At 33.9% G+C, this 21920-nt stretch overlaps 2 protein-coding genes across 2 annotated transcripts; both read right to left on the bottom strand.

Annotated features, from left to right (window-relative positions):
- Nucleotides 1-393: 393 nt before the first annotated feature.
- Nucleotides 394-7813, bottom strand: TRIADDRAFT_55083 (uncharacterized protein; the record flags this gene model as incomplete). The annotated part of the gene is made up of 18 exons (XM_002110704.1): nucleotides 394-769; nucleotides 951-969; nucleotides 1101-1226; nucleotides 1682-1804; nucleotides 1920-2097; nucleotides 2412-2524; nucleotides 2742-2964; nucleotides 3133-3209; nucleotides 3404-3706; nucleotides 3860-4171; nucleotides 4741-5034; nucleotides 5322-5597; nucleotides 5701-5903; nucleotides 6081-6168; nucleotides 6281-6301; nucleotides 6598-6918; nucleotides 7066-7383; nucleotides 7747-7813. 18 exons carry the CDS (start codon nucleotides 7811-7813, stop codon nucleotides 394-396), a joined length of 3438 nt encoding a protein of 1145 aa, XP_002110740.1.
- Nucleotides 7814-17101: 9288 nt separating this feature from the next.
- Nucleotides 17102-20155, bottom strand: TRIADDRAFT_50117 (uncharacterized protein; the record flags this gene model as incomplete). Its single annotated transcript, XM_002110703.1, has 11 exons — nucleotides 17102-17126; nucleotides 17220-17317; nucleotides 17487-17587; nucleotides 17655-17781; nucleotides 17926-18019; nucleotides 18104-18251; nucleotides 18336-18386; nucleotides 18461-18506; nucleotides 18670-18782; nucleotides 19204-19238; nucleotides 20094-20155. 11 exons carry the CDS (start codon nucleotides 20153-20155, stop codon nucleotides 17102-17104), a joined length of 900 nt encoding a protein of 299 aa, XP_002110739.1.
- Nucleotides 20156-21920: the final 1765 nt, after the last annotated feature.

The raw sequence follows: 21920 nt of genomic DNA, 5'->3' as shown, positions 1-21920 counted from the left end.
TGCATAGATTACTTCAGAATATAAGAGTGAGACCGATTACTTGATGTGACAAGAATTAATTGTAGCCCTTAGGACCTTGCGGTATTGCTGTAGTAACATTATTGAATTATGATTCGATTATTATTGGAGAGATTAAAAAATGAATACCTAGATCCAATATTAAATTAATTGTAACTTGCCACGATTGTTTCTTTTCTTATTACTATGATCTGATCTTTTCCAAGTAAACAATGTTAAAATTATTAAATGGATTTTATCATCACTTTTAACTAGTTAATAATACTGCATAGGCATAATATGCAGATCAAGAAAAGGAATCTTGCTGTCACATAAAATACTGAATTTGAACGATTTAAATATTCTAGTTGAGAAGATGCTGAGCTATGCCAGAAATTAGACAAAAGTTGAAAAAGTAGTGCTATTATCAACATCAAGGGTCTTATGATTAGTATGATTAGTATGATAGCTTGCATCATCCCGGACTGCGCCATATTGACTACCAGTTGGCTCGATAACACCTTCATGATTATATTGGCTGTATCTGTCCATTTCCTTGTCGCCATATTCACCAATAAATGAGCCGTCCTCATTAAATTTACTTAATCCAGGCAAGTCAGCATATTGTTCAAGGCTATCGATACTATTATTGTCAAGCAACGACTCATCTCCATGATGGATTGTTTCAGTCTGAGGGTGAGGCAAAGGTGGTCTCTTAATGGTATCATATTCCTCGTTCGTTGTTTCAGGAGGCGGTGGAATGGGTGGATTCCTAACAGTAAATCATTAATAGTAGTAATCCGTCAATATATAATAGCTCTAATATTCTTGTTACATTAATAAAGAATAAAGTCTGCGCATATGAAAATATTAAGAAAAATAATAGCTAATAAATCAATGTAGACTATCGAAATTACTCTATAATTAAGAAAACTTTGAAAAGGTTGACTTACTGTTTGCCTTTTGGAACTGCTAATATGAATACGATATAAACAAAGAAATTGAAAAAAATAGCCGATTAATTTTAAAAGTAATAGAAGACATATAAGCTAGTAGGCTACTATAATAAGATCATCAACATTCACACTAACCTGGAAATTTACCTGCTTTCTTACGGCCTTTGCAAAGTAGGACAGCTATAGCTATAATAAGGGCTAGACAAGCTATAACAATAATAATGATAAACCATGCTTCTTGATAAAAAGGTCGAACTTGTTGTCCGATAGTATCTATAAAGCGAAAAAGGAATCAATCTAGCTAAGTATATCAGATATACATAGATTTTTCATTACTACTTGTATGGGTTATAGTTGTATCGTCTAACTAATAGAAAAGTTAGTTCATTCTTGCTACTACAAGTGATCTTATATTTACTTTTAGTTTGTACAGCTCGGATATCGCTTGATATATTTCGTCCGCTAAAATAGATCGCATTAACTCTGAATTCGTAAGCTGTATTCGGTAGAAGTCCTCTTATTACTACATTTGCTGTTTGCCTTGTAAGATTATTACTAGATATCCATATTTGATCTAATAAAAATAAAGTCACAAACAAGAGAGAATTCTTTTAAAGCGCTTCTTATGTAGTAATTAGCTCGGTTTAGCAATAATTTGTTCTTCTTTGCTATCGCTGAAGTAGCAGCTAAAATGATAGAAAACTTTAACATTGCGGTACATTACTTACTTGAAAGTCTGTATTGAGGCTGGAAATAAAACGGTTGACCAACGATAGTCCATCGTAAAGTAACAGTATCATTAGTTATATCACTGCTAATAGGAAAGCCTAAAACTGGTTTATATGCTGTATCTACAATTAGCGTACGAGAAAAGAAGAAAAATACCGTCTTGTAGCTTAATTTGTTAAAGTTCTCTATTGTACGTATATTACCGGTAAAGACTAATACATATATTATCCTTATTACCTATGCTGCCAGTTCTAAAGGTTTTAGGAACAGAAAAGGGACCTTCTCCAGCAGCATTTCTGCCGCTAATAGCAACGGTATAATTAGTATTAGGTGCTAAACCGTAAAGAGTAATACTAGTTGTAGAATTGATTAAGATGGTATTTTGTGTTCCAGAAGTAACTTGTGTTAATCTAACCTGTAATATAAAAAAGTTAAATCGTAAATATTCTTAGTATTCGAAATTTATTTTTAAATTTGTAGTAAGTTTATTTCTACTATCTACTACGATGTTTAGCATGTACGTATAAACGATTTGTGTAAGTACGCGTATGTATACATACATACATTCATTCCGAATATAAGAAATTATTAACGTTATTGACTGACAGAATACAGTTTAGCTTACTAAATAATTGATGTATAGGTATACCCGCGATTTGTAAGATCTAGTACATTTGATTAATTTATATCTATAGTGATAACACAATAGGACTCTGTTTAGTATTTTACCCGATTAGCCGTGATTTTTCCGCCCTGCAAATGCACAGGTACTTGTAACCAATTAATAACGATGTTTGCATTTGTTACTACTACGGTTACATTGAATGGTATTCCGACAGGCCCTTGATATCATCAGTATAAAGTATATAGATACATTAATTAACATTAGTTTTCGATAATAATTGTATTAATGGTTAACAATAACTTAGTTACTTGAATAACTATGCTTGTTTCTAATCAAGACGAAATTAAATTTTATTATAAAAGACTAGTAGAGAATAACTTGGTACTATCTAATTAATCATAAATTAGAAGAAGCAAGGTGTACAGTTTTCTTACTTTGTTCGCATGTACATCCGAGATAGTAAGCAAATACTGCACTTGGGCCAATATCGTTACGCGCTCGAAGATCGAAATCATAATTAACTCGAGCTTCTAATCCGGAAATTGTGTAACTAGAGCCGGTTACGTCGATGGTCTTATAAGAGTTGGCAGTATTACTCTTCCTGTATCTTAACAGATACCTTAAGTTTGGGCCATTAGCTTGTTCACCTGTTAGTGGCTGAAAATAAATTAGATATTATTATTTAAATTTTTGACTAGTTTTAACGAAAACGTGCACCTATCTTATATGAAACTATGATAAGTAACTATATCAAAGATTAATGTAAATATAGTTGAAACAGATATAAACGTAGTGAGAAACCTAGAAATATTAAAAATAACTTACTGTCCAGTAAACGGTTAATGTTGTTAAATCTGCTGAATTGACTAGCGTATAAAGATTAGTAGGTGCGTCGGTAGGAACTAAAAATGAAATTACTTTGTGTTAGTGAGCTCATTATTGAAAAAAGTTATCGATAAAATGGCTTTTAAGAATTAACAACAGTAACTTTAGCACATTGTTATACTATTTGTTAGATGTCGTTTTATACGCGTAAATGATATAATTAAAAAATTGATGATAGTCATAAGAGGAGTAACTATTATATTAATCGTACCAGCTGTATTAGGATTTCTAATTTGTAATTGATTACTCCTTTGGCTAAGGCCAACGCCGTTTTCTGCAGCTACGTATAAAGTGTATGTTATATATGGGGATGGAGTTATGAAGGTACTTCGTTGGTTGATGTTGGGTATTTCCAAAAGTGTTCGAATAGTTGAGATATAGTTTGATCTGAATTGGACGACAAACTTTTTCAAAGGACTATTGTTTTCGTTATCGGTTGCGAAAGTCCAGTTAAGAAATAGCATACTGCTATTTACTAATCTTCCAGAAGCAAGAGTAGGAGGTAGTGGAACAGCTAAGAACAGAAATAAAAGTCAACTGCTACGAATAGTAATTATCTTAATGTTTTGCTATCGTCTTATATCGCTACTTAACGTATACGGTACTATTCAATATAATGACTGAGAATATCTAGGCTGATTCAGTGAATTTTCTCTATTAATCTTACCATTGAATGCTATGTTTCCAATTTTAGTATCAGTAATTGTTTTTCCTGGTAATTGAGCGACATCAACAGTCATTCTACATGAGTAATTTCCACTTTCTGCGATTTGAGCGTTGTTAATAGTCAAGGCGTAATTAGGATATAAATTTCGTAGTACATATTTGGATGAAGCTTGTATAGATTGACCATTCCTTTGCCATACTACTGTAACCGCATTCCTAATTCTAGAATCAGCTGTAACATTGCATGGGATAGTTACTGTAGAGCCAATACGATAGCTTCGGGTAGTTGGACCTTCCAGAATTTTAGTCGCTTCTGTAAACGTTAGAGCAATTCAATTAAGAGCTCTTTAAAGTACAATCTACTCAAGTAATGTCTTCAAGGTATCTTTCTCATACGAACTTATACTTTGTTATCGGATATAGATGAGAATGAAAGTACTGTAGAGAAGTCTTAATAAACTATCACTGCATGGATAAGAAGTTGTAGCTTTAAGAATATTTGTTAAAAAATAGGGTTAAATACGTATCAAGTCTTACAATCTCTCTGACTACGTCAATTAATTGTTAAACACTAAAAACAATAGGCAAGAAATATGATGTAATATTTTTACGGATACTAAGAAGGATAAGACTAATGAGATGAAAGGATATTTGTCGGTAAGATATATATAGAATTGATTAGATCTGATTTTAGAACTATCGAAAATGAAAAATAACAATTTTAATAGATCTTATGAGATTACGATCAAGATGAATATCTACTGAATTATATAGGATTGTATTGTATTAGCTTAAACGGAAGTTTTAAAATAATACTATCTAAATTATTGATAGCTTTTGTAATCTATATCAGAAAACGTCATAGCATAAGGGTTAACTTACGGTAAACATGAGCCCTTGCCCAACCAGTAACGTAGGTATTCACTGGATTATATCGATTTCTTCCTCTACAAGTATAGTTTCCTCCATCTGCTAAGACGACATTCTTAACCAATAAATTACCATTTCGTAATCTTTCATATTTATTAGAGCCCAACAATGATATCTGGTTTCCGTTAAAGAAGTAATCAATGGTCGGTTTTGGACCTCCGTCAATTGGGCATACTACTTGTGCTGATGGACCAACTTGAATAATCTGCTGTTGTTGCATCGTCTCAGTAAATCTGGCTGCAAATACTATATCAATTTAACAAAGTAGAATAAATTTAGAGAACATAGACTAAGCAAGATAACGATTTAAAGACTACTATATAAGTGAATAAGAAAGTTAATAGTACTGTACTGAATTGTTACCGATATAATTTTATCTCAATAAGTAATATACGGATCGACTAAATAACAGTTTAGCATACTTATTTACTTTTGAGAATTTATTATATCAAAATACAGTATAACCTTCAACTTTTTAACTAAGTAGATTTACAGCTAATCATTGTAAAGATAGCTATAAGCTAATATTTAACCTTTGACTTCGAAGTATCCTCCACTTGCAATTCTGTTATATCTGTCTTCAACAACGCATTGGTAAACGCCGGTATCATTACTTAATAGATTTCTTATTGTTAAATTTCCACTTGTACTCGACATAATGAATCGACTATTAGTCAGGGGAAATTTAATGGCTTGTTTATACCACGTATATTTTAATGGCGGCGTGCCATATGCAGTACAAGGAAAAGTTACAGTATCTTCGATTGAAGCAGACATTGATCTAAACCTTGTTATCCATGTCAATTTTGCTATTAAATTAAAAATCGAAGCAATCCTCATTGTCAATTAACACAATATATTATTTTGGACAGCTTTGCTAGATAATTATAATCTTGTCAAAATCTAACTTACGATCGACTTGTAAGACATTATCCCATTGTATAGATTTTATACTTTTTGCTATACATCTATACGTTCCAGCATCTTGAGGAATGAGATTATTAATAGTTAGCCTATTACTGGCTTGACTATAAGCGTACTTAGATGATGCTTGGATGTTGTTGCATAATTGAGTGTTAGAGTTATACAAGCACCAGCTGATAATAGGAGTTGGTCTGAAATAGTAAATTGAAATTCTTGAGTTTAGATACGACGTAATGAATAAGTTTACACTGTAATTTAATAACTGTTAAATGTTATGTAAAGGAAAACTACTACATTTCATAATAGGCCTCATGATTGAGCGAGTAACCCAGCTATACATCTTTGATTTCCGTATTATCAATAGATACCTTCCTTTGGGGATACATTCTAAGGTAATCGATGAACCGATCACTGCTTGCACATTACCGGACCTTTTATGCAATTCTGGACCAAAATCTGTTACGATATTATACAGTATGTAAGTTAATATTACTTAGCTTAAAAAGTAAAAGCTCATAATAAAAGACAAGTAATACACAATATCATATCGAACTATTTGTGTACTTACCACATAATTGACCGGTGCAAACTGTGATGAAAAATTTACGAAAAGGATAGATTAAAATTTACAAGTTATAGATTAGTAAATATTAATTGCAAGTACAATAATAAAAATGTATTATTTGAAAAAAGTACAACGTTTGATGACTATTAGAAATTAAAATTCTACATTATATTAGTATGTCTGGAATAATTTATGTATAAATTGTAATATTTGACAACTGCTGCTACTACGTTAATAGTAATTAGAGCATCGAAGTACTAAAGAAATTTTAAAAGATGTAGTCGCTGTTCGAGGTGTAACTTGATTTATTTTAGACTAACCTCTTGGCTGTATAGCTAATGTTGTGTTTCCTGAAAAAAATATATTTGTACTTGTGATTGGTTGAGTAGGCCTTACACCACAACGATAACGCGTTGCATCAGAAACAAGTAAGTTAGCGAAATATAGAGTGCCATCTAAGGCGATCGCAATTCTTCCATCGGATGATGGATTAAAGCGTAATTCATTTCTCGTGTAATGCCACAATAAGGTGATAGGAATTTCCGGAAATTTTGTGTCACCACATTGGATACTTGTAGCTTGACCCGCTAAAAAGGTAGCTTCTTTGTTTAATTTACTGTTTCCTTGAAAGAATGGTTTACCTGAAAATATCTGATATTTTAGTACGGTATATAATAAATTCGGAAATATTATTATGTTAATTCCTTATGATAGCGTTTTAAATACGAGTACCGTATGGCATATAAGTTATATAAGAGTTAAACGTTATTTCTATGGGTGTAACTTACCAACACGGAAGATATTTGCGATTCTTGACGTTATAGGTCCATTATTATTGGTTGCCACACATGTGAAATTATTACCTTTACCGAAAAGAGTGGTATCGTAAATATCGCTAGTAGCGGATCCTATTGTAAGCTCATTACTGTTAAATCCGGTGAATCTAGCATTGCCTCTTTGTTGGGCAGAAAGATAATCATTATTTAGTCGCCATTGATAAGTCCAAGTTAAGCCTGTTACAGGTGCGGCTCTGCAAGACATCACAACTTGAGGTACGCCTCCTGCAAGGTAGACATTGCTTGGATGTGTGGTAAATTCGTAGTACTCTGTAAAACATCGAAATTGAGAACGATATTAACATTATCGTAGTAAATATTTTTGGAACGTATTCATAATATCTATTTTGATTAATATGGTTTATAGATATATAAATTTTTTTCCACAGTGTTCTAAAATTATTATTGTAATCATTGATTGTGATATAGATCAGTTCTTACGATACTTTGTATTCACATCATGTAATTTGTTTAAAAGTAATACCCTTTTCTTACCGTAACAATTTTAAAACTATAATAATAATATAATAGATATTGCCAAATATATAATAGTGTATAGTGTATAAGAATACTGAACCTAATTAGATATACGCGTATACTGTATAGTAGCATATGAAACATCGCTATGTATACCTTGTGCGTAGTAGCCAGGTAAGAGAAGGCAAAACACTACAGTCATAAGTGATCCACGCCAAATCATGATGGAGCGATGAGTTTAGAGTCCAACGCCAAAGTCGATGTGTTTTGTTGGGCTATAGGTGATAGAAAAGATGCATACGTTATTAATGAATGCAAAAAATTACTTAAACGGAACAATATCTATAACTTATGATACTTTAACTTTAATTATATATAAATAGTATTGCTCAAGATGGTAGAGTTAGTCAACGATTCAGATATTGTAAGTTTTTAAGAGTAAGTAAAGAGAGAGATTTCTATCGAAATATGCGTGTACTAGTAATGATGATAAATACTGGAAAACAAACTATACCGATCATGATACTTTAAGGTTTAACAGTGGTAGAATATGCAAAAACTTTGTGACAGTCTTACTATCCGTATATTATAATGGCAGAAATCGAAACTAGTCCTACTGTGCGATTACTAAAATTATTCTTTTAAGCTGTAGATTTTGCATTAGTGGAATACCGTTAAATTTTTATGTATTTACCGCATTATAACATACTGAATGCTTTGTGATATAATTGCAGTTCTTTTTGTAATCTTTCTTATTCAAAGAAAAATTAACTGACTCACTACGCATACAGCTATCTTGACTACAATGACTACATAGTATCGGTAATTTTCCTTCTTCATTTCCGGCATTAGAGTGTCGTGCAATTAAACTTTTAAGCGAATTTATATGCGAATACAGTAGTTAGAAATACGCGCATATTGGAGTACTAGATAGCATCAATTATGCTGTCCACAGTTAAATGAAATAGGGACAATTAATTCATTACATTTTAATGCACGTGTAAATTTTTCTTAGGCCATTATTATTATTTCAAGACGGCGATAATGTAGTACGCCGCCCATGACTATAGATATCCCAATACTCCAATTTACAGTTTTTGTCTATATTTTGTCTAATCTCTCAATCAGCGCTATCTTGACTATTGACTTCTTTAAATTAGCGATGCAATAAGAAGTAGTCTATTGTTGAGCCCAGAAATTAAATACATTCAATCAAATCATTATATAATAATCAATTATGAATGATTTGAAGCTTTAATTTACTGTATCAATTTTAAATATAAAAGTACGTGTATTGATTGTAAAGTATGCTTATAGAGGTTTACGTAGTCGTCTTGGGAAGCTAATGTTAGTAAGTTTAATCGCAAGAAGATGAAGAAAAATGAAAAATTTTGACCCTTTAGTGTACATATTGATTAGAATTTGATACTATAATCGCACCAGAAAGTGTATAATACTGAATAGTACACTATCAGTCATGTATTTTACGATATTTGTTCTATGTCTGAAGTTTCACTCTACTGTATACGTACACGTTAGCCGATAAACTTTGATGTAAGACTGGGATATTGTTAGTGATTAGTAAATTGCTTATTTCATTCAGATTATGCCATTAAATTCATCTGATTATAAAGTAAAAGAAGAATTGTGAATGTAGTAATCATCTCTACGTATTTTTTATTTGTTTTGCTTTTAATTGTTGTTGTTGTCGTGAACTAGTTCATTAAATCACGCGTAACAGATTTATTGTGGATAGTAATGTACAGGATACCATAAACTAAACATTATATTATGATACTAGTGCGTATCACGCTTCCGTTGATCTAAAGATTAAAATTGGGTAATATATTTTGCGAAAATATATTATAGTCGTATCGCATTGTCTTTGTAAATCGCCATTTTATCAGTATTTAGTGTTCCGTATTACTAGATAGTGATCAACAGCATGCCTTAAATAAAATATGATCTCCTACTTTTGAATGCTTTACTCTCGCTGTAATTATGTTATTACTCACGACACATTAACGTTTAGATTTTTATGTATAACATATAAGGCAAATATAGTAGTTTACACTAATGTATTGTAATTATCATCTGAGCGTAAGAACTGTTTATCTATCTAATAATTTTATTTTACATCTACAGTTGTAATGAAATGTGCTGTATAATCAAAGACAAACAAAAAAATGTCTAAACTATTGCAAATATCATTCCTTATTTTATGTATAATTTATTTACATATCATTTTGATCATACTAATTACATTGCGATCTTTGAAAGTCGGGTCTGATTCTTTAAAATTTAATTTATTTATGCCGACTACAACATGATACATTTTTCATACTTTTAATTTCCGATCATAATGTTATCATTGTTGATGGATTAATATTTAGGATACCTTTAACCCACTACAATGATATGTTTACACGTAAAATATTAAACATATGGCAGCGTTAAAATCAAATTTTTTTTAGTAAATGTATTAAAAGGTCGATACTGTATGTCCTACAGTACTGTATATTAAAAGAGGCTCCTGAAACAATCGTTTCTATTTGACCTTAAGGTAGGTATCATTCAAAAAGCTATCCATTCGATGACGAGTGTATGAATGACAATTGCTTATGGCACTAAAATTCCTAGCTCATGTTTTTACTATTGGTAACGAAATCGCTGGATTGCTTAATGCAATCATTATATTATGCAATATTCCCGTACGGTATAACGAAAAAGGAACTACTTTCCTATATAGTAACTACCGGCTTCTGGCTATGAATCTTGATAGTGTTTAATCTAGGTGATTGTCTTATATTTGGGTGAATCTGTTTGCTTTCCTTTTGCAGTAAAATATTTACAAATACTATTTGATGATTTTAACTATATTGCCTTTTTAGTCGACAAGATATCGACCTTTTCCTATTCATCAAGCTAATACCCTCTAATTATATCCTACCGCAATTTATAGCTATTCTTGTAGGAAGTGTAAATCGAACTATTTGATCATTTGTATTTATTTGACAATAAAATATGTCATTATTTACTGATGCGTCCACTCAAGTATTCTTTATCGAAAAGTTATGTCAATAAAAATTTGCCTTCAAAGTTGATCAATATGCAAAAAAATTAGAGTATACGCGTAAGATATGAAGTTAGTAAAACTCTGGATTATCAATCGATGTAGTTCTGCAAACTCGTAAATAGGTTCATTTTATTAAGAGATTTACTACGTATCATACCGGATATGATGTAATTACCAGTATCTTTCTTAACACCAACGTTAAAGACGGATTGGTAGCATTAAATTGAGTAATGTAAAATGAAGGCTTAGTGATATGCTTTAGCAATCATCGTTTTATCGCGATATCGTATGGCGTATTCTCAAGGCATGATAACTAACTTGCCCGCTCTGGTTATACTCTACACTAAAGTTTACAGTATTGCCTACACTACGTAAATTCAAGGGTGAAGGTGGTAATAAAAATCATTGTAAACTATTGGATAGATGTCGATATTCTAATGCCAAAAAAATAAAAATATGATACGACTTTCTATTAGTTGAAAAATTCTAGTATACTACGCATATAATTTATTTAAATACTAAAGAACACAATGCTTTTCTCCTTTCACTATTCCGCTATAATATACAGAATAAGTCGAGAACAAAGCGTTTTAGGAGTTCTACAATATCGAGCATCGTCTATTACAAGCAGTCTCGTCAATGTGTAACAATTTCTTGTGGCTTACAGTATACTTGAACTCTATAGTCAATATACGGGTAGTCTTTGATGGTAAAATCAGTGTCTACCGATAGTAAAGCGTATAAAAGTACCGATATGCACAATTTTCAATTTGTTCATAGGCGTTAGCCCATACCAATATGGTACAGAGCGTCAGATAGTTTAATCATTTTCAACGTTTTGATCATCGACGGCTTGTGCTCGATATACTGTACAACATGTAATATTCTATATTTTATCGCTTGTTAATGTAATGTTTGTGTACAAATAGGTTAAATGTCAACTGTCAACTTTATAGTTCATTTACTCTACTACTGTAGGCTCCATAGTAGAGTAATACAATAAGCGTTAACTGTTAAGGTGCTACTTTGAAAAATACTACACTCTAACCAAAAGAATGATTCTCGTTTAATATCGCATTGGTAAGATGTTGAAGAATGACTAGTGAGTTAGCTAGATCACTTAAATTTCACATAGCATCAATGAAAATGACATCGTCTTTAAAACTTGATTAAGCATTTCAGGATGTTAACTATAATAAAATTAGCGAAAATGAATGGGCAAGTGATCGCTGTTGACGTTATCTAGTGTAAAAGTAGGGGGACATTTTGATGTTATTGGGTGACAACACTTTGCAATTTTGAAGGCGTTTGTTGTTTTATGTCCCATTTGAGGACGATTTGAAGTAACGATTAACGACTAGAATGTAGACGCTTGTAAAGGTGAAATGAGACATTCTTTATAGAAACAAAAGTTGTTAAATTATGGTAGTAACGCACTAATGCAAACAGAATTAATCCAAAGTTGATGAAAAAATAATATGGGAATAATAAACGGAAGAGTAATATCCACGTTGCGCATTAATTCAAATTTTTTTCCACTATAAAAGTCGATTACGTTAATGGAATCAATTTTATTTTAATGATATCGCCTCCATAAACAATTCACAAATTAAATTGAAATTATAGAATAATGTCTTACCGTATTTGATAGATGAATAATTAACGGAATACTGAATCGATTTTGCTTTCTACGGTACAAGTGAAATGCTTTGATCTAATATTCCAAGGACGCACGCTGCTTACAAAATAGCAAACAGATACTAGTTACAAGTACTATAGCCAGTCGTTACAGAATAATCTTCTATGATCGACTAAAATAAAGATAAGGAAGCACAACTACTGAGTAAGAGAGATAGAATGTCGAGAAAAGAATAAGAATTGATATACATACGCCGAGGCAGCTTGAAAAAATAGCTTTAGTATACAGTGCAACAATCAGTTAGGGGTAGATTCAAATTGATAAGTCAGTAAAAATAAGAATAATTATTATAATAATGAAACAATAGTAGACAATTAGTGATAGACCATTGCAGTCCTGGATAGACGGTTGGGTTTCTTTAACGAGGCGGTACTTCAATTTCAATTAGATTATATACAATAAATAAAGCACCTCTTCAATGCCAAGCCTAGCCATCGATGACGTGATGACTCTTTGTATTACCGACTGTCGCCAGACTGAAAATATTTTTCCCATGTAAATCAGTTATGCAAATAAGAGATAGAAAAAACATTGGATTTATAGCGATTAATCAAAGATGATGAGTTATTTCTATTTAGCGCTAATTACTAAAGTATATTCAATCAATTTCTATTTAGATTCGAAGTAGACCACCTGAAAACATGGCCATCACTTGGCAATATACGATTTCAATGCCGATCGTTTCTCATTTTTTTTTTTTTTAATTTTAAATAGATCCATTATGGTTATTCTAGTCATCGTTTCGAGTAGGCGATGTATTATTAGGGAATGTTTGTCGTTTTATCATAAGGTACTAACTTCATCAACTGGTTTTGTAGACCGTTTTATGACATTTTTTATTGTCACTTTACAAATCGTAAGACAATGATACATAACATTTTTCTATGCGCGATGATCTCGTTCGAGGAATGGTAGAGAATAGAGGCATTATATCATGCTATTCTTACTGAACTATTACAGTATGATGAATAGTATGCAGTGATTAAAACCATAGGCTATTGATTGTACAGCAAATTAACATCGTTACTCATATCGCTTATTGAATTATTAGAATTAATAGAATAGTTTAATTTCATCATTTCAAGTGTTGACGGCCAGAAAGCCTAACTTGCAGTTCCTTTCTTCTATTGTATTCATCTTAGACACACGAAATACAGTAATTTATATATCATTTGCTGTATACTCTATTCTGACTCGACACTGATAGTGCTATCAGCAAAGGTTCAAATTAAATCCGATAGTGGTACTTGTCGATGATAAATCGGAGTCTGCAAGTTGATTTACAAATTACCCACATTAGAATTCAATTGCCATTTTGGCTTTTTTCCGCCTTCATGATATTTTCTCTATTGATGAAGAAGTACTCTAGGGAAGCAGCGCTGAGAATGCATGCTTTCGTACTATTCTACTTAGCAGCAGTTGTCCTTCTGGCGATTCTTCATTTCTCTAAATCGATGACTTCATCTATTGTAGTAGACTAAAACTTACTCTTTTATGACTCTTACAAAATTACAGACTTGAAAGATGTTGCTTGGACAATAGTTGACATTGTCCAATATTTGAAGACAATACGCATTACTCCACTAGAACATTCCTCCAACAATAGTTATGCATACAGCGTTTATTTGAGTCATATAGTCAACCAGTTTACATTACTATATTAGAAGAAGAAGTAATGAATCATTATTAGTAGTATTAAACTGTGCTAAAGCCATCGATGATGCATGATTGGAACAATCGAAATCTTTCAATCTCATTGTATGGCTTCATGTTATACGTAGATCTTTCAAGTGGGCATGTAATCATTCCCTTAATTAAGAAAGGACTCTCAGTCGTAATTAATGAATCTACCGTATTGCTACTGTTTCCTCGTGAGTTCGATTGGAGAAATGTGCCACCGTCTCTTTGTGGTACTAAAAAGTACAATGTAGTAGTTAGGGGATAATTATAATTAAAATATGCCCCTTTTAAAACCCTTCCAAGCGAAGGGGCAAAATTTTGGATAGTACAGTAGTCTCTGATTGTTGTGCAACGACGCGGACGCTGTTGTACCGCACTAGTCTTCTGTACGGTGGCCCAGAGCCGCCACACTTTCTGAATGCCAACTCCGGGATTCACATAACCAACAAAAGTCAACCCGAAACCTTGATTTGGATCCCAATCAAGGGGAGGGGGATTCGGGTTAAGAATTCCTGTGGTAATAGGGTGTTTGTATAGCGATTGCATTCATCTCGGCTTTGAAAATCAATACAATAATTGGATCGGGTTCGGGTTTTCACTCCATTTAACGACTTTACCACACAATTAATTAATTAAAATGACTAGTACAATCAGCCTGTATGTATACTGTAGTTTGCATACGTATTTCTAAAAGTGTGCGTGGAACCTGCTCCCGGTAACAAACTAACAGTAAACAGAGTTGTATCAGGCCCGAATGCTTATTTTGAATCGAGAATCTACAGCAGTGTAAATCAAAGTAATGAGTACCTTAACGCTATAAGCGTACTGTATATGTACGTAAAATGCTAAAGCTCATAACGGTACCTGGCCATGTTCTTGAACTTTAATCCAGCAGCGGGCTAAGCATTGACAGTAGCATGGTACCGGACGAAAAACAGCCGTGTGACTAAAATGGATAAAAATACCGTTCGACGCTGCTAACCATTATTCATTTTTTAAAGAAAATATGCAAAGTGCCTTTTAGTGCTTTACCGCTATAATCCGATTTGAAATTAAATTAACAACTCACATTTCATCTACTTTAAAATTAGCAATACTTGTTTATGAATGGAACGTTAACAGTGAAAATAATTCTCGCATTCGGTCGAAATAAAGCCATTTTCTATAGTGATTTATAGTCTACGTACAGTACAAGAAATGGGCTCATGCGGGTATTTCACCGCAGAGATTGTTGTCTCGCCCTGTAATTGTAATAGTCAGTGTTATGCATTCAGAGAAATGAAGCAGCTAATTATAGTTTACTATTAGTTATTCAAGTTAATGACCTTAAGAGCGTAAAAGTTAGTACGGCGACGTGTATATACTCGTATTAATAGTCGTTGGGCCATTTAGCAGCGTGGTCGATGCAATTTTTGCGGTCTTAAAGTTACTATCGTCATAAGCTATGAAAGTGATTTTACAAAATCGTGTTGCGTTATACCATCATTAGGCCCGACTTATATAGTGTACGTAATCAAAACGATACTGGCATCAGATACAGTGCTGAAAATAAGGTCTCAGCGCCTCGAAAATATAAATATCTATATATACGAGCGTATGTTACTAACTGCGACACCCGTTCGAAATAAACATTCGATCGAATAATATGTAAGGAAGCATATATCCTTTTTACTATAAAAGAAAAGAAGGTTTCTTACACGACAGCTATAGAATCAAAGCAAAAAGGAATTGCCAACGAAAACATTACGTTAATATTTGTAACCGCTAATGTGAAATACAGCGGGTAGTCTGGTCGTACGCGTATATTATATTATTTTGCTTTATGGATGACTTTATACCATTTCACGTTATCAAGGAATCGTATCATACAAAAGGAATTACCAACAAAAAAATTACTTTAATATGTGTAACCGCTAATGTGAAATACAGCCGCGGGTAGTCTGCTCGTACGCGTATATTATATTATTTTGCTTTATTGATGACTTTATACTATTTCACGGCTCCAAGGAATTGTATCGTACTACGTCAGCACTCCGTTCTAATGTAGCGCATATTAGTAATTTCGATACTAAATGGGAACGAATCTAAATCTTTATGTACTGTACTAGGCCCACGGTAGTACAACCTATTCTTCGCTTTTTCTCCAGGGCCGACTCAAGTAAGCTACAGACTTGATTAATTCTTATCTTATCTCTATGAGTTGAATGGAATTGCACAAAATTTCTTGACAGGTGTATAAAAGAGATTATTCGCACTGTAATCGAGTTTGTGATAATTATACGTATATTTCAGAGGGGGGTCTAGCGTATATGGGTAATTGGGTATGCACAGTATCTGCGCTACACAATTCACTTTCATTGTATCTCCATGCGTATCAGAACATAATCTTGCCATGCAGGAGCTATACATCGTGTGTATGATCAAATTTAAGAGAGACTCTGTTATTAAGTTCATTAACATTTACAGGCACCAAAGCGGTTCAGATGGCCTGCAATTCTAGATTCCATTCATAGGTGTATGCCCGTAAGTAGTGAAATATATACAATAACTGAAGGAAGGTATCGGGCCTAATACGAAATATCATTGTGCTAGGATTTTGCAGCTTTCCTTGCTATTTTTAACACTCGCATACTTGTATATTATCGTATAAAATGGTTCACTTCTCTCTGATGTCATCAGCAAAAGCATCTAAAATAGTAGTATAACTATAAGGATGAGCAATGAAATCTTTACCATAGAGTATTACATTTTATTTTATTTTATTACAATAATCTTGAAAAATAACAAATGTATTTTATAGATGTATTATGAAATATATCACAAATCTTATACAAACTTATCACAAAATCAATAACTGATGAAGGCCAACCGATTTATTTTAAACATATCTGATAGTTTCTGACTTTATCTAATGAACATAGCAAAAATTCTTTAAAGGTTGAAGACGCGTGCGTTTCACATTGGCTTACGATGTAACCAGTGACTTAACCAACATCTGCAAAAGCTACAGTGCTTGGAACATTACTTTGTTGTCACTTGTCAGTCATCTTTGCAATTTATCTCCTAACGAAAGTCTTGCCACTGAGAAGAATTATTAAATTTTCAGTCATTACTTATTCGCGATTTATGAATATGTGCATTTATGGAATAATAAATGGCAATAATTTACAATACCTTATAGTTTTCTTTTCGGAGACTTTCTCAGGTTTGGCTCGGTTAAGAACTTTCAAGAAATCCTCGGTGCGAGCTCTCATCCGAGAATGTAGGTACGCCTAATAGAATGGTAGTGGTGGAATGTGAATATACCGTTATTAAAAATTTGTTGTGATACAACTATCGGAGAATGTAACCATGATGTGTGTGACTCGTCAACCTCAGTAACAATGATCGTTAATTGATAGATTTATGCTTAGTAATGTGTATAATTAAGAGCTCGCTTACCTTTGAGCATTTGATATGATAATGTAAATAATTTCGGAAAGTATGAATTACATTGATTGTATTTTGGCGATTTTTGGGATTTGTATGTCTAGGAAAAAGAACTACAAATAAACGGCATATAAGTCAGTTTTGATCAAAATTTACGGAAGCCTAGATCAATGTACCTACCAAATGAGATGTAAGCAACGTTGTCTCCAATACGAGCACTAGTGCCACGTAGCTCAAGTGGAGGGTCTCTATGGCTAAACAGCACCTGTGGAGCTTCTTGGCGACCACGCCTTCCTTCTTTAAATTCCTGTCGTTCGAAGTGAGGTACATCAATGTATTATGATATAGAAAATTGACAAGCTATCATTGAAACTGCGATACGAGTACTACCAAGCCATCAAATGCTAGTTAGTGATCTGATTATTGCGTAATTCATTCAATATCGGAATACCTGCATGAAAACTTTACCAATAATGATATCATTCTCATCCTTGAAAAGAGTGCTAAAAATCACAACAACTCGATCTTTCTGCGCCTGGATATAACTAAGAAGGGTTTTACCGGATTTAGATTCAGAGATATACTGTAACCATTAATAATGTACACAGGTATCATACGGGGAAACTTACAGTGTCTCATCTTCGCGATAGTTTATAATTGCAAAATCTTTACTCTGTACTCCTTGATCTTCGTATTGCTTTTGTAAATCAAAGTATTTCTCAAACACGCAAGCTACACAGTTTCGCTTCAAGAGGCTAGCATTTCTTATGAGGATATCTAGAAAAATTTGAGTCGAGACGAAGGTAAGAATTTAACTATTATAAACAAGATGTAGTAATTTGAAATACATATTCGTTATACCTTTATCGGATGAAAGATTTTCCAAATCGAACAACAGAGATACATCATAGCCTGAACAGGTTCAGAATGAAGATTTGTAAGCAACTGGCATTGCGCTATAGGGCTAATAGAAATATTTTGCATACCTTCCTCCGGGGTGGTTAGGTAGTTGCCGTATATTGTAGCCAGATGCTATGGAAATAAGGAAAACATTTACCATTCGGTTTTGTGTTTAATGATGTTACTGTAATAGTTGATCGCTATATCCATTCTATCATGATCTAGTGCCATTAGCACACTAGTCAGTACATTGTGAAAGCAAGTTCGTTACCGTTAGTACTAATCTTAGAATTACCTCATCGACGCCATGTTGTTGAAGTTGAGCATAGGATCTTATAGAAATGCTAACCATTATTTTACTTTTATCCCGGCCTGGATTTGAAATATGAAATACCACGCCATCGTAGTCTATTGATAGAAGTAGGATGAATATGGTTAGAAATCGCTTGCAAGTTGGTTTACTTCTACTTGATTGATCTCAAAAGTCTATTTCATGAGCATAACTAATGGACTAGAGGTTGCTAACTACAATATTAGTATGAAGAGATTCTAAAATAAAATTTAATTGTTCATTTAATTAATTGTTAACAAGGAATTTGTAGCAATGGCTAAATCAATTATGGAACAGTCCATAATCATAGATGCATTATGTGGTTACACTTTATGACATTGAAGGTAGCGATTTATTAATTACTCAGTATATAGCATGAAGTGATAACTGGTATATGCCTATATGGATGATACCGTGTAGTATAGCTAGGTAGTTGTAGAAAATTTGCTGTAGTAAAGTGTAGTCTATATTGCTAAATTTAGTGTATTACCAACTTACCAGCAACCGTTTGATCGACGGCGTCAGGCTTTTGACTGTTGATGCCAAGGTAAAATATTATTAGTAAGAGTTATTTAAAGATTGAGGACACATCGTAGTCTAGTGGCACTGATCTACTGTCTATATGTATGTCCAATACAGCATACTGTACAGCAGCGTGTTTCCTACGCGTATTGCCGTGAAATCAAGTTTACGCAGTGCCACTTTGTTTATGTACTCTTTCAAAAATTCCGGGCACTTATTATATTATACAAATATACAGCAACTGAATTCGTATCGTCCATTCCGTGGTAGAATGGGAGGTATACTTCAAGCAAGAATAAAAGAGACAATCGCTTGAAGTTATTTTATAATTTAATAAACTAGCACGTTCCATTACTTTCAATGAGTGTACATAGGGACTGTACAGTATGTTGTCAACATACTTGTACGCACTTGGAAAAAAAAAGAGAAGAGAGTAGGCGCCCGTACTCGATAGCCTTGCAATGTAGAAAATGGCTCGATCAAGAATTGCTGACTATGAAGCATGCTCTTTTTCGACAGTTACATGATCGGTAAAGCACTGCAACAAATGCTGTAGTAGCTTCAGTAAGTTAAAGAGATTGTAACCTTACCCACTTGGTGGGAAATGTGGAGAGTCAATAATAACTAGAAGTATTAGTGTAGCATGGAGAAAGAAGAGAGGCAAGTCAAGATTGCATGAAGAGTGCAAGGGCAGCAATCGTCCTATTTTCTCACATATCCCACTAGCTACAGTATGGTATCGTAGTATGTCTTGCGCTATAATATTGTACACACTGTGAAATAGAGTCGTTTAATAGAATCGAAAATAGTGATTGCCTTCTTTTACATCACTGAAAGGAATTTCAATTTGAAGCTACTTTGCTAACCTGTTTAGCCTACTCTTAAGAGTAGTTTCTACAATTTTATTTTCAATTTCCAGTAAAATCATACTGGATCAGATACCAGGCTGAATCAAAAATAATAACTGCGTTGTACGCCCAAATTTCTGCCGCTTGCGTAGGCCTTCAGTTGGCGACGGTGATGTGTAGATACAGCAAAGAAACGTCGCTTGCAGAGTGCAGATCAGCGCTGTTGAAAGTGTACCGTACCCCTACAGTACAGTACAGTACTACAGTATCAAACGCTCGTACTACAGTTAGTACAGTATAGTCAGAAGGCACGGCTGGACTCCAAGTCGATTGCGAGTCAAACTGCGCATGAACCGAACATGGTCGACTTCTTCTTGACCGTACTCAGTACAGTACAGTACTGTAAGTACCTCACGGTTATTTGGATAGAGGAGAAGTATGTCCGTCCGGCTGGGTTTTCTGTACTATACAGTACATTACGGTAGCGGACTACTGTAGTGTTGGCAATTTGGCATACTGTACAGTGTACAGTACAGTGACAGTGTGCAGTACTGTACGATCGTAGCTTACTGTACTTCTTTTAGTCGTGCTACAGACATCAGCAAAGACGGACACTCAGTCAGGGTACCCATGAAATGGAGTAAAAACGCAACCCGATAAAGCGGTTGATTTTCAAGCCCGAAATGAGTACAATTGCTATACAAAGACTGTATTAGCGCGAAATTACTTAACCCCTATCCCTCGCTCGAGTCGGGTTGACTGTTTTTAAAGGACACTGACCCGTATTTAATAATCAGGAACTTTTCCATTTTTTTTACCCCCCAAATCGACAAGTCCCTGATTGAATTCAATTACTGAGTGATCATCGGCAATCTTTTTTACTGTGCTGTACTGTTGACTTCTTACACGACCAAATTAGCTGCCAGGTTGCTATTGCACAGTACGGTGCAAGGTTACAGCTGTAGCGTATTGTAAAATGACCACTAATAAAGTCAGCCTGCTCCTTTTTGGGCAGCTTTCGGCCGTATTTCGTCCCTTTCTCTTCTTTCCAGTACTGGACTGTACTGTGCGTTGACTGCACCGGTCGCGCTTTTTTTGACCTTTTTGACAGGCTTTTCTAGCATTTTGGTTGATGAACCGGTAATCTGAGGCTTTACTGTTATTACTGGGAATGTCTTCGTATTTTGCATACGCGTACTAGCAGTATTGTCCTATCCTCGTTTTATACGCGTCTAGTAGACCATTGGAGAATATCAAAACTACTTTGTAGTTGTGGTATAAGTTGACTGTGTCATCAACGACCAGTCTAGTAGATGCACCGTTAAGATGCCGATAGTAGTCCATAACTGTATTATGACTTTAAAGCCTAGTTATGAGTGTCCACTGTACCGTGTACAGTCCATTATACAGTACAGTACAGTACAATGCAGTGAATAGAGGTAAAAGAACAATCTTTGGCTGTGCGGCCATTGGAGTACTGTAGATTCACGAAGGGATCCATTGCAGTACCGTACAGCAGGACAACTTTCAGGAAAAGAAAAAGAGGGACTGTAGCACTCGTCTATCCATGTTGATCCGCGACAGAAAATCGACAGCATCCATTTTGAAGAATTGACCTGGCTAATAACACTGGTAGAGGACCGAGCAATGTGCTGTACAGTAAGCTCGACCATCAAATGTGATCAATGAAACTAGCTGCGAGTGTGAAAGAGTGAGTGATCATATGACTAGCTATCGTGATCTACCAGCTAAGCCAATCACGGAATAGTGTCTTCTGTCTAGTATCGTCCAAGCAGGGTCATACGATTTCTATTTACAGTAGTGCGCACTGTACAGTAGCTACAT

This window comes from Trichoplax adhaerens, genomic scaffold (genome assembly GCF_000150275.1).
Source record: "Trichoplax adhaerens TRIADscaffold_3 genomic scaffold, whole genome shotgun sequence".
NCBI lineage: Eukaryota > Metazoa > Placozoa > Uniplacotomia > Trichoplacea > Trichoplacidae > Trichoplax > Trichoplax adhaerens.
The sequence above is the reverse complement of the archived record's forward strand: the minus strand, read 5'-3'. Positions and strand labels throughout refer to the sequence as shown.